This window comes from Uloborus diversus, chromosome 3 (assembly GCF_026930045.1).
Source record: "Uloborus diversus isolate 005 chromosome 3, Udiv.v.3.1, whole genome shotgun sequence".
NCBI lineage: Eukaryota > Metazoa > Arthropoda > Arachnida > Araneae > Uloboridae > Uloborus > Uloborus diversus.
Genome location: NC_072733.1, coordinates 68,045,017 through 68,058,761, shown reverse-complemented (window position 1 = coordinate 68,058,761; position 13,745 = coordinate 68,045,017). Strand labels below are relative to the sequence as shown.

At 34.4% G+C, this 13,745-nt stretch overlaps 1 protein-coding gene across 1 annotated transcript; it reads right to left on the bottom strand.

Moving 5' to 3' along the window:
• Positions 1 to 9,675: 9,675 nt before the first annotated feature.
• Positions 9,676 to 11,700, bottom strand: LOC129218409 (CCAAT/enhancer-binding protein epsilon-like). Its single transcript, XM_054852661.1, has one exon. The coding sequence runs from the start codon at positions 11,569 to 11,571 to the stop codon at positions 10,789 to 10,791; it is 783 nt and encodes a 260-aa protein (XP_054708636.1). The 5' UTR covers positions 11,572 to 11,700; the 3' UTR covers positions 9,676 to 10,788.
• Positions 11,701 to 13,745: the final 2,045 nt, after the last annotated feature.

Here is a 13,745-nt window from a genome sequence, read left to right as displayed (position 1 = left end):
TAATGAAATACTAAGTGAGTGAACGTAATAACAGAGGAAATTATTCAAATCGTTGATTTGTAGATGAAAAAAAAAATCATTGTAAAGATGTTGTTATAAAAAAAAATGACAACTGCTAAAATGGTTATCACACAAGACATTAAAGTTTAGTGCTCATCAAAGATTCAGCTATGTCGATGTTAAATATCTAAGCTAGAGTTTTGATATCAAAACACAGTTACGATCACAAGAGCACTAATACGTAAGTTTTTTTTTTTTAAACAAACAGAATTAATTCGTAAAGTCATCTTTTTTTCCCCTGTTTTTTTTCCTCTAAAATCAAAAAGTCTTTTTAAGAAAGCGAGGACAAATAATGAAACAACAAAGAAGTTTGTTAATTAATTCCGAAAATAAATATGCTGTATTATGTGAAACATATTAACATGCTTAGCATTCGAGACAAATCTCACTTTCTGTTTACTTCCCCATTTTCTATCATTATATTTTCCCTTATAGGTTTAACTCATGTCTACATCATTTTTCAGTATTTCATTTGCGTTGTCATTATAAGGAAATGTTTTAAAACCTCAAAGAATGAAAGAAAACATGTTTTATGAAACTATATTACCATGAAAAAATAATAAACATGCTCTATTAATTGTTAATTGTAAATAAATATACATATTGTAAATATTATTGAAATTGGTCTTATGTGAATCGTTTAATAACCTGCCCAAGAGCAGTACTTGAGTCATGAACCCCCGATGTACAAAATTAAATAATATAAACAGAGGCGCGTCGAACAAAATTTTTGGGTTTAGGAAAACTTTAACTTTATACCAATTTCTATGTAGCAATATTATCTCCAAATTTGCCGAATCGTCAGCAAAATTTGAGGAACACGGAATTTTTGGAGAGATCACTGTGACATCCCATCGGGGCGCCCCTGAGTGTGAAACGTCATCATTTCTTAATAAACTTGACAGTTTAAATTTATAGAACCCTTTTTTTCGTGTTTTTGAGTGAAAGATTTTTTTTCTTCTTTTAGGGGCGAGGGGGCGGCAAATTTCAAATCTGCCTTGGGGTGGCATGGAGCTAAATTCGGCCCTGCAGTTTTGTTAATATTTCTAAAACATATGAGCAGGGCCGCAAGCAAGTAGCTAGAATTTTGTTAAGGGGGCGGGGAGTCCAAGACGGAATGAACTTTAAAAATGGGGGAATACTGAACAAAAAGCTTTAGCTGTTAATTATATTAATTAGTACTATTTCAATTAAAACTAGTTATTAATGCATGATAAATAGCTTCAAATTAATTAGCTAATCAAAATTAATAAAGTAAATAATCAAAAGGCATAATAAAAGGTAATTAATCAAAAAAATTTTTAATCACTTCTAGATAGTATGAAATGAAGTCTCCAAAAAGCGTCTCACATAAATTCCCAAATATGGGGGTGAAAAATTACCCCGCTCATATTAACAGTTTTTACCGTTGGAAATTGCAGATTTTTCTGCTCTCTATGCAATTTTTTTCAAGTCTCTTACTTAACTATGGTGGGAATTATTTGCGTTAAAGACCCGAATATTTCAAGGCTTCGCTGCACTTAAGGTACTTTGGGTAGGTTACACTTTTCAAATCCTTCGTTTCTTTCTTTCTTTTTTATTTCAATTTCTTAAAAGTATTTTATTTTGTTGTGATCCATAATCCTGCCTAAGAGTTGTGAGTTTCCGGGACACAGCGGACAAATTCGTGGCAATTAGTGATTGTGAAAAAATTATATAGTTCGCAATCAGGAATTGCGATAGGACCCTACTCGTTGGGTTTCTTGTTTATTCAAATGGAACGGAAATGGTCAAGAAATTGGCACCCATGGTGGTACTGGTAATTTTTTACAATAGGTAGCACGAAGTATATCCATAAAAAAAGAAATGGTAATTAGGTTCCGGTAATAAAGATTAAGATTTTTATGGCCGATATCCACCAGTACACTAAGCATAAAGATTATTTACAGCGTGTAACATTAATTTCTTATCAAACTTAAAGATGGGTATTAGTAATCTGTAAATATTAAAGACGATTAGATGACGTTTCGCTGTTTAAGTTAATCTATATAGGCGTTTTTTAATGTAAAAACATAATTTTACACAAAAAAAAATCTTTTTTTTAAATATCAAGTTTGCTTGAGTTAACGCCTGAAATAATAAAATAAAACCGCAGAGGATTTGTAACTATGACGAAGAAAATTTCACTCTCTAAATAAATATTAAAAACAATTGTCGTCACAGAAATCTAAAAACCCAGAGCAGCATCAGTTTTGTTGAAATGAGGATAATATGCTATTCGTGATTGCTCAATAACCCTAAGATAAACCACAGAACTACTGCAAACACAAGGAGTGTGCATAATGAAAATATGTTATTTATTCGATGCTATTTTTGTCTAAACGTAATATTTAGATGGGATACCAAAATAAGGTGTAAGGCACAAAATTGCAAAAGCAAAACACATTTAAAAAAAAAAAATGCAATACAACCTAGCTATCATTTTTGGAGCGCGTTCAATTTTTTTCTTCTGTATTTCGATTTTTTGAAAGATTTTTTGACTAATTTAAGGAAGAAAACGTTTGCTATGGACACCAATAATAGATATGCGTTGTGCAACCACAGAGACTCACAAGCCTTCTGCAGGAGCCCCTGCCCCTGGCACCTTCTAAAAATATTGTGCTGTCTACAATGGCTCCGCTGCGAACAGCCCCTTTTCTGATTATGGCCCAGGGCCTTGATATGGCCTTCCCTCAAAACCATTCCTACAAATGAGAGTGGGACGATTTCGAGAAAGGTTTATAATGGCTAACTCATCATTGTTGACGAATGAAACTTTCCCGAGGTTCCCTCTGGTGTTGCATGGCTTTCTCCGATGCAGTCTGCTTCCCTCAGGGGAGCAGACAGATCGGAGAAAGCCATGGGTCTTGAGAAAAAGATAAGCAAACTAAACCAGGGCCTGAAACCAAACTAGCAAGGAGGATGGAGGTCCCAAGTCAGCGTTCCTGTACACAGGCGCGAAAAGCTTATCGGCTATCATCAAGGGAAGCTCTTATGAGGTGGGGTGCTAATCGATTGTTTAATCTGTCGCCTAGTGCGAGGTGACCCGGTGGCCCGTGTACGGGCAAGGCCTTTCCACAAGGAAAAAAAGCTTTCTTTCGGCAAGTACGAGTCAGCGGTTTTAAAGAAGATGGGGGGCTTCCTAGGGTTTTACAATGATTTGAAAACCGTTTACAAAAATGAGTGAACCAATCTTGGATTTTCCTATGTCGCCCAGTGGTTTGATTTTGCATCTTCTAGGAGACAGAATTTTTTCACTACGCGACATTGGTGTCGCGTAGTCCCTATGTTAAAAAATGCTCTGACACTGCCAGTGATTGCGGGGTCGGAGTGGGAGTTGGAGTCTAACTGATTTTAGGGTAAAGGAGTCGGAATTGAATTGTTTGTTGGTGAGTTGGAGGGGTGATTAAAAACTAAATGTATGGAAAGCCGATGTGAGCAAGAAGCAATGCGTTGTCTTTTCGTTTCCCGCACTGTTTCTCTCTGTCGACTGCTGTCATTGGTTTTTCAAATCAAAAACAATTTTTACTCTATATTATCTTAATTTTTGAAAGAGTTTATAACTTTAAAAAAGTTTTGTTTGCTTATTTCTGTCCTGATATTTTTGTAGTTCCAACTACATCTTATAAGGCTTCAAAATGCAGAATTTTATATTTACTTTTCAAAATTTTCTCCGGGGGAGAAACCCCCGGGCCCCCTACAATTGGGAATATTTTGTACTCCACTTAAAGGGGAATCATGTGTCCCTTTCTTGATGAAATTTCCCCTCTTAAGGTCAATCCAACACAGGACATCAGGGAAAATACATTAAAACATGATCAACAAAAATAAAGTATTGCTGTATGTATCAGATGAAAGAGACAAACATAGTAAAGGAGAAAAAAATTTAAAAAAAAAAGCCTCTTACACCAACGAGATAAACATTGTTAACGACTACAAAAGGGGCCCCATACCTAAAATAGTTTAGGGCCCTGTTAAGTCTAAATCTAACCCTGAGTTGGAGTTGACCATTTTCCCTCCGACTCCTTAGATCTGCAAAAATGGTCCATGTAGATAAATTTTGGGGTAAGACTTAGAATTTACATTTTCCCCCCTTAGTCTGGAAAGTGAATTAAAACTTAAAATTTGAAAGTATGACAGATTTCAACTGGCATGTTCAATAAAAGTTTGAAACTAATGGTTATGCATTTTCGAATTATGAATGCTTCAAAAAATTTGAAAAATAAAAAAAGTTAGGTATATAGTTAGTTAAAAAAAAAAAAGAAAAAACTCACACAAGAGAAACTGGTGCAATTAATGTTAATCACTTTAATACTTAATAAGTTTATTGCGTATTATCGTCTGCACCATGCTGAACTACCGAATGTGAAAATTTGCTCTTTTCAGGAGAGCCAAAACAATATTTTTGTCCACCAGACACGTTTAATTATTTTCAATGTTTTGATTTTTATAAATAAAATTAAGTGTAAATCTTATTGTTTGAAGTACAGTAAACTTTTGATTATCCACGAGCGGATTATCCGCGAAAGTCTCGGAAAAAGAAAAAAAATAGGTAACTTAATCCTTGTGGAGAAAATTTTTGTTCTTTAAAAACACGGATCTGAAATCAATTTGTCCCAGATTTTTTCCCCCCTTTCCCACGAAAAGTGCTCCTTCTCAAAAAACGTGAAAATCGTTATGCATTGTCATCAACTTCTCTTTGACACGTGCCTCAAGGGAAAGCATCAGCTGATTTCGGTAAAACATGTGTTTACTGAAGACACCTAGTTTATCCCCTAAGGAGCGTAAGACATTAGTATATACAGGTTTTTAAAGGAGAAGTCTAGTATCATTCCTTATCATGTGTTCCGATTGGGAAAGGTTAGGAAAATGCCTCCAGGTCTTCTGGGAATTCTCTGATGGGGTGGTCTTTTGTTGTGGTCACTGTTTTCACTTCTGGGCTGTTGAATGATTTAGGTTGACGGAAAGTTCCTATTCATGATTTAAATTCTATTTTATTCTAGTTCTGTAGAACTTGAAATACAAATAATTTTTAATGCCGCATCTCTTTTAAACATATCATGTTTTATTTACAATACAATAATTTTCAAGCAAAAGTTAATTTCTGTCTTCTTTACCTCTGGTTTTAAACCTTTTTCGGATTATCCACGATTTTTGTTATCCGCGGTACCTGGGCCACTCAATTCCACGGATAATTGGGAGTGTACTCTAGTAATAGCCCCTTTTTGAGTACTACGGCAAACCATTGAATTTGAAAAACGAGATTCGCGATTTTTCACCTGCGTTTACCGAGTTTAGCATGGTGCCGACCATATTATCAAGTTTCGTTTTTTTTTTTTTTTTTGGATTACACAAAACGCACACATTACTTTCGTTTTGTACATTCAAAAACTTAGAACCAACGGTGAGGAGTTGAAGTCGAAGGTTTAAAAATTCAACAGTTGGAGTCGATCATTTTCCCTTAAAATCTGCAACCCTGCCAGTTCTTGTGGAATCAAGTCGAAAAAAATTCCCGAAGTCGGAATAGGTCATTTTTCTTCCGACTCCGCAGTCCTGCTTAGAACTACTGGTGTGACTATTCATTTCAATAATTTAGATCTCCCTCACTACATTTTAACTTTTTATTTTCTATTTCAAACATGCTTTGGCAGCCCACACATTTCCTCTAAATAGCTGTGATTTGTACGATCATATTTTTAAAAATCTAGGAATGAAATATGTTTGCGGGCCCCTATGAAACTATCATGATTATTTATCTGATTAGCTTGGCTGCTCGCCGGCTCCATCCACCACTAGCTAGGCCTAATCGATGTAGACCTTTTATTACCATAGAAATTAATTAAAAAACGTAAAAATTTCCACCTTTTCTAATTTTTTTAGTGCAAAATTGTTCCAGTTTCTATTTGTTATGAAATAAAATAGCAAGCTAGGCTCTTCAAAAGATTTTCAATTTTTTTCTCTTGATTCTGCTTTTACGCTAGCAAAACTTAGTAGTTGTGATCGTTTTCCCTTTTCCATGCTTTCCCAAGTTATCTCGGAAAAATAATACAGTGAAACCTCCCTTAACGGACACTCCCGAATAACGGACACCTCTAATTAACGGACATTTTTGCAAGTCCCAGTCCCTCAATATAGGTCATTCCATGTAATTCACTCTGAATAACGGACACTCCGAATAACGGACAGTTATTTCACAAAAAAATTTCCTTGCGATCGTAGCGCTTCCGTTTTTTTTTATTTTCACAGAATATCTTAGTAACTGCTTGCCTTACAAAGCTTTTCATCCTCCACAACTGATATTCCACCCCACCCCCGTCATTTCCTTATCACTGTTTCTTGGAATTAAAAGGGTGGTAAGGGGCAGAGGCAGCGATTGGGGCTTAAAAGTTGGGGGCAGAAAAAAAAAGAACTAAAAGACATGGTACTTTTTGCGGGCAGCAAAAAATGAAAAAGTAAAAAAAGTCATAATTTTGTAACGGCTAGTTTTGAGAGTATTGAAGCAGATAAGTGAACTGATGTCAGCCTAACAATTAACGTACGTTTTTCTTAAGATTTTAATGAATTTTGTACACAATAAGTATTCAAAAGTTAAGATAAAAAAGAAGAAACTGGGCGCTTTTTCTAAGTGGGGCTCTCGGGAGATGCAATTGAGCAGACCGGCGCCGGTAGTAGTCGGCTTTATGGCGCCGTGGTTTCGTTGGGTTGTTTAATTTTTAGATATGAAAATGATTGCCCATATTCAAGGTCATATTGCCAACTGTCAATCATGCAATAGTGATACTCGAGATAAAATAAATAAATTAACCATAAAAAGTGTGTGGGGGGAGGGGGGTTGCTCCGTCGAATCGCCGTCGTTGGTAATGCAAAAAAGAGATGTCAAACTGTTTTAACTGATTACTTTAATTGATTAAATGCTTTTTAAGACAAGTGTGTGCTGTCAGTATACCTTTATTAAGAAAAAGCAGATTAATTACACTTGACGTAAAATGTAGTAAACCTTTCGCAATTGTTTCGATTGTGTTCTACAAAGGGAACAACAGCCCATTTTGAAAAAGGTAAATTAAGTAGTTCCTCCTAATAGCGGACAAAACTTCTAGTCCCTTGACTGTCCGCTATTCGGAGGTTTCACTGTATAATGAAAGAAAATATAAATAAATTTAATTTTATACGTGTTCTGACTCGCGAGGTTCTTCTTAATATAAAGCTAGGCATCGGGCTCAAGTTTCTTTTGAATTTTTTAACTTAATATCAGTTACTCATCTTCTGTTTACTTAAGATGTGGGTTTCTCTGCTTCCCAATAAATATTTTGAGCTAGTGGATGAGCATCGCTATAACCTTGAGCCCTGGAGTTTCCACCCCGTAAATTTGTGTGTTTATAAGGTTTGATTACGGAAGGAGGGGGGGGGAGGAGGAACCCTCAGCATCTTAATCGGTCACTAATCCCATCACCCTCACGTTACCAAACATGACCTACAATTGTGTTTTCGATACTTTATTTTTGAAACTTTTTCGGGGGTGCACCTCAACTCTCGCTCCCTCTAAAATACCATTACAGATTGACTAAAATTTCGTTTATTGGATTTCAATTTCTTAAAATTCTTTGGGGGTAAGCCCCTAAAACCTTCTCTCCATGAAATTACCGAAGATCAACTAAAATTGCGTTTTCAAAGCTACAATTTCTAAAATTTTACGGGGGAGAACCCCCGGACCCCCCTCATTTCTACGCGCGCAACTAAATTCCTGTTGTTAAGTTTCTTTCTCTGCATAAAACTCTGTTGAGCACACATTTATAATGATTTTACATCATATTCAGATTTTTCGTCAAATTCTGATCCTCAGTTCTAGTTTATTGATCTTGTGATGACCCTGCTCACAAAAGCATAGTTTCATGTTTTTCATTTTAAATTTGATTTTTTCCCCACATATTTCATTTTATTTTAAAATTTTTATTTTTTGCTTTTAATTTTTATAGAGAATTCGTGTTCTTAGACGCAAAGAATGATTAGTTTCTTTATCACCTGAAATGGAGGGGGGGGGGGAGGGGAATCTTGCAAACTAAAATTTGGCTATGCCCTCCTGTCGGGGATTTCCTAGCGCCACCACTGACTGCAAACCGCGAAGTTTGTTTACATTTTGTCACCATGTTTGTTAGAATAAACGAAAGTTTTGAGTGAAACATTTTCTTAGTGTTACGTCAAGGTATGGAGAACCCCCTCACATAAAAATAAGTAAGTATACTTAATATCATTTCCCTAGCACCGGAAAGTCAAGAAAAATTAATAAAAATTTCTGATATTTTGACAACGGCAATGCAAACAGATAAAATTTCCCCCTCTTTCAAAATCCAAACTCCTAAAGATTGCAATTACATGTAGTAAACTGGGTTTTGGGGTGCTAATAATTGAGCTTGGGCCACTGGAGACATTTTACGCGATTGGTTCCACTGCTCTTTCCAGAAAAGTAAAGTTATTAAACTTACACAGTTCAGAACTCACTGGAAGAAGAGCTTTTAAGAGTGTTAAAGGAGGACAAAAGTAATGAGGGTACCGACATCGATGACACACAACCAAAAACGTTCGCATTGAAAATTTTGAGCCATTCCTAGACAATAGAAATGATTTTTCTGATTTGTTAGTGATGGAAGATACTATCATGGAAATGACGCAAACAATCATGGATGCGTCAATGCTCTGCAAAGGACTACAGAGAAAAATTCTTAATGACTGCCAAAAGACTATCATAGCCAGCTCCTCTTTATAAACAGAACACGAAATAAATTTATGTTTTCTTCATACATGTTGTGCATAGAAATCAATATAAGTACACATTAAACTTGATATACAATTAGTCATCACTAGAAAGAAGTAGTGTTTTTATCTACGGAACCTAACCCCCATTTTAACACTACTATATTAGGTCTCAATTTATGCAGTTTCGATTTCCGTGGAACGTAACCCCGCGTAAAAGAGGGTCTACTGTACTTTAAACTTCAAAAAACTAATTTATTTTATAATTTCATTCTCAAAATATACTTTAGAATATTAGATTGAGAAGAAAAGGTTAACTGTGTTTATTTATTTTTTGTGCATTTGTACTTCCAAATGGTAACCATGGTACATTTATTTCAAAAACAATATTACACATTTTTATTCAAATATATCCTTATTTCTGACCATTTAACTTCACCATGGGAAAAATGGGGCTATCAAAGCATGATCTTTTAAATATGCGTCTGAGAGTAAACAAACTATTAAAAGCAAATAGTTCTGCTTCATGCAAAATCTATATGAATTCAATGTTTTAAAAAATGCATCAAAAGTTGCACTAAAAAATTTTAATTGATTTTAGAGCCTTTTCTAAAAAATAAAAACCCTATGTATTAATGTTGCACTTTGGTTATTGAAGTTAAATTAGATTTCTTTTTCCCCAAGTCAAATAATCAATAAATATCTGAACACAGAAATTTTATGATTACTTTCTAACACAAAATGAGTGTGAGTAAAATTTTAAGTATTTTATTTAACACTATACTATATAATTAAAATCATACTACCAATATGACTTCTTAGATTTTTAAGTAATCATAAAATGAAAATTAGATTAAAAGTCAACGTAGAGCATTAAGAAAGTTTCACCTTGTCAGAACATTTTCTTAGCAACAGATGGCAGCACCACATACATTTCCACGTTATGATACAAGTCGACTAAAAAAGGGTGTTAAAACTCGTTTTCATATGAATATTCTTTAAGTCACAACATAACTCAACGAAATAAAAATCCAGTATTAAGTTCAAAACTAAAAAAATATTATTATGATTGTAATTTTTCCAAAAAGTTTGAAGACGTTTAAACGTGTAATTGATAATCAAGTGATAACAAGTGAATCAGCAGTTTTCAAGGTCTTATCAAACACACAAGAGTTAAAAGTATTCCAACTTGAACATTTATTGAATTAAAATGTTTCTCGTAAAAGATTCTCATAACAGTTAAAAACTCAAAATAATTCACTTTCAATAAATAAGCATCAATTGCAGTGTTAATAAAAAAGCATTGGTTTTTAAAATACATTTACAATATACACAAGTTAGTTTTCACTTGAGCATTACTCCTAATTTAAAAACCAAGTCTTGGTACACATATATCTTTACAGTATTGCAAGACACATTCAGTCAGTTAACATTTGTACGTACACAGCTTTTAATGTAAACAATAGGCGTATGAAACTTACCGCAGGTAATCAATACACGCATGAACTGAAAATTTCCAGTAATTAAAAAAACTTTTGAAAATTAGTATTGCGGGTATATGGATGAGTTTTTTTTTTTTTGGTTCAACATTCAGCACTTTTTTTCTCGTTATAGATAATCTCAAGTTTCATATAGGCACTCGACACACAATGGCACTCGACATTAAAGTTTATGAATACCAATAAATATTTCATTACGTATGAACATTAGAGTTATAATGAGCAATAAAAATCATTTATGCACGAATGTTAATGGTGAAGTCGATGTTAAAAGTTAGGATGCTGGATTGAATCTAGTCTCACATGTGACTTAAAAAATAGAAGATATCTCACTATACCGTCTTTATCCAGATGTCTCACTCTTATCACTGAATTAACTACGATGAAAGGAGCATCGTAGCTTTGAGTATTCCAGCGAGTGTTCGAAAATTTTAGGAACGCAAGTCTTATCAAATCACAAAAGTCATTCCAGATTTTTGATCGTAGCTTCTGGTGATACTCCAACGGTGGCCAGTAAATTTTTGAGTACACTAAGTTCCTTGGATAAGAGTTCCACTCTTTTCCGAAGTTTGTCATTTTCGTTGACAAGATCACTAACTCGTTTTTCAGTGTCCTTGCAGCGCTGCTTTGCTTTTTCTCGTGACTTTCGAACAGCGATGTTATTCCTCTCGCGCCTCCTGCGATATTCATCTGACCCTTTGTCGAGGGATTTCTTTGATGATTTTTTATCGTCACTCCTTGCAGGGCTGTACACTAAATCTCTCGGCTCCGTGAAATTGGAGCTGACGGGTAGCTGAGGTAGATTGGCAAAGGAGTACGTATTGTGGGCAACTCGGCCAGCAAATGCAGACGACACCCGAGCTTCGATCCCTGACGCAGGCTCCTGCTTCACCCCGGCCTCGGAGCCGTAGCGGTCAGACCCAAAGCCAGCCGATTGTGGCATCGGAAGAGCAAAAGGGGATGGAATGTTGTTGGTTCGAACCCGAGAACTTGTGTTGTTTTCCTCGGAGGAGAGGATATGCGCTAGAAGGGCTTCTTCACCCTGAAGTTGGTTCGAGCCTTCAATGAAACTTTGCAGATCAAATGACACTTCAGGGGTGCTAAGGTCCGGGAGATCAGAAACCACGTTCGTCACGTCCAGTCTCTTCAATTTTGAGTTTTGATTTTCAGCAGGAAAATCATAAATTACAGGAGCATCGAAGAAATAGCATGGTGATAAATCCTTTAGCTGAGCCGTTGTGATCATGAACAGAAAATACCACAACAGAAAATAAATAATTCACGCGGCAGGAGCGAACACGAAATCCACAAACATGCGTCGCAGCTAGCAGACGAAATTCAAGTTTGTGCTACGCAATACCAGCGGAGCAGAAACAACATCCGTAGCCGTTAAAACTTTCCGAAAATTGTGAGCTTCCGCGTGAAAGAGTCCTCTATTAGATGTCTCTTTTTTCAGTTTTGAAAGCAATATATTTCCTTATCGCTGCAAGAAAAAAGAAAAATAAATATTTTTACTACGTTTTTTATGTTTTTAAATGCATTATTGAGCTAACAGAAGTTTTATTATTTACACTTAAGTGCGCATTGATCTCCACAACAGTGATGTCACTTTTAAAGCTTTTGATTGGCTCTTGTGGCTGACGTAATATTGGAGAAATGAAGAGTCTCGGTTCGTGCTTGTTTCCATTGACGTCACACGCTTATCAGAGAACAGGTTCTCAGAAGATCCCAGAATGTGTGAGGTGTGTAGCTGTGGGGCTCGCTCCTGAAGGAAAAAAAAATATTTTTTAATAATTATCAATTACATTTATGGGATGCGGATGGCTCAAGAAAAGATACTTTTAAAGAGTAATTTTGAAGAATTTTTAAAACATTTATTAGGAAATGTAGAGGAGAAATTTTGTTCTACACATGTTTTTATCTAACGTATAATGTTTACAGGGTGGCGACAGATCAGGGAAAAGTCAGGGAACTTTATTAATCAGGGAATTTTGAAAAAATAACAAAAAATCAGGGAAAATTGATTTTATGAAGGGAAAAAAATGTTTTTTTTTTTTTTTTGCTTTACAAAATTAAATACTCTAATTTCCTACGCATTTTCCGCCAATTATCTGTTCGAAAAAAGTAAAATTAATGAGGTGCGATTATACTCTGCCTCATATTTGTGCATCTTTTTTCCTCAACGTCAAAGTATTGAATCTTACTTATTAACCACAGGATGAACTTATTAAGATTGCTTCTGTGTCTGTTAGGTTGTTTATTTTACCTAGCTTGAAATTTCCTTTTACGCTTTCAATGCTACGTAAAATAAACAACCATACAGGCAAAGAGGAAGGCTTCATTAATGCCTTAGCTCCGTTGCCTTTATCCCACTGTCTCGAAGTAATTAGCGTACTGTAATCACGATTTCAAGAAGAAATCTTTGGTTTTTAAATTAATACTATAAAAGCTTAAAAGTTATTACTTCTTTGGGTTTTTAATTTAATTGCTAAAATAGAACTTTCAATTAAAAGAACTTTGTTTTTTGCCGTTACCGCAGATTATAAAGGTTTTCTTTTCTTCAGACTTAAGTAATTTTTTAATTTTATAACCAAGTTGTATTCTTTTATATATTTTGATATTAACTAATTGCTTTTTTTTTTCTCGCATTCAAAGTTGTTTGTTACAAAAGCAATCTAAGATTTTTTTTCGTTACATACTGAAATCATTTGAATTAGAGTTAACTTGTGAACTTAAGTAAATATTTTTATTTTTTTATTGTTAAAATGCCGTATTCATTCATTAAAACCTATATTTTAGATTAGAGAAAAGCTTATTATGAATGGATGTCAAATGGTTTCATCTGTTTTGCATAAATATGTCAATTAGTTAGATAAGAATAACTACATTACTTCTATTCTTTCACTATTGTTATTCTTGCAAAAATTATTATACTGTTTGAAAACTTAGTTCAAAATAATTTCAATTACTTTTTAGTTCTATCATAAATACACATATGTTTTTAAGAGTAATTTTAATAGTTTCTTAAATTTCTTATGCTAAGTGGTTTCTGGAAGTGAAGTTTTTTTTTTTTAAATTTTCTATAATCTTTCCATGTATAAAAATTCAATATACTGTTTTGTTGGTTTTTCTTTCCTTCCAAAAAAATTGTCTTGTTTTTTTGTTTTTTTTTAAAACCATTTTATTAAAAAAGTAGCCTCTTTTTAAAATATATCTTTAGTTCAACAACTTTACACAACTTAAAACGTTTAAAATACTTCATTTAATACAAACATACAATGGATTTCAAGTAGAGCAAAGAAAGAAAACCATTATCATTGGTAACGTAAATCAGGGAAATTTGGTGAACTTAATCAGGGAAAAGTCAGGGAACTTTTTTTCACAGTTCCTGCCGCCACCCTGGTTTAGTTTTTTAACCTA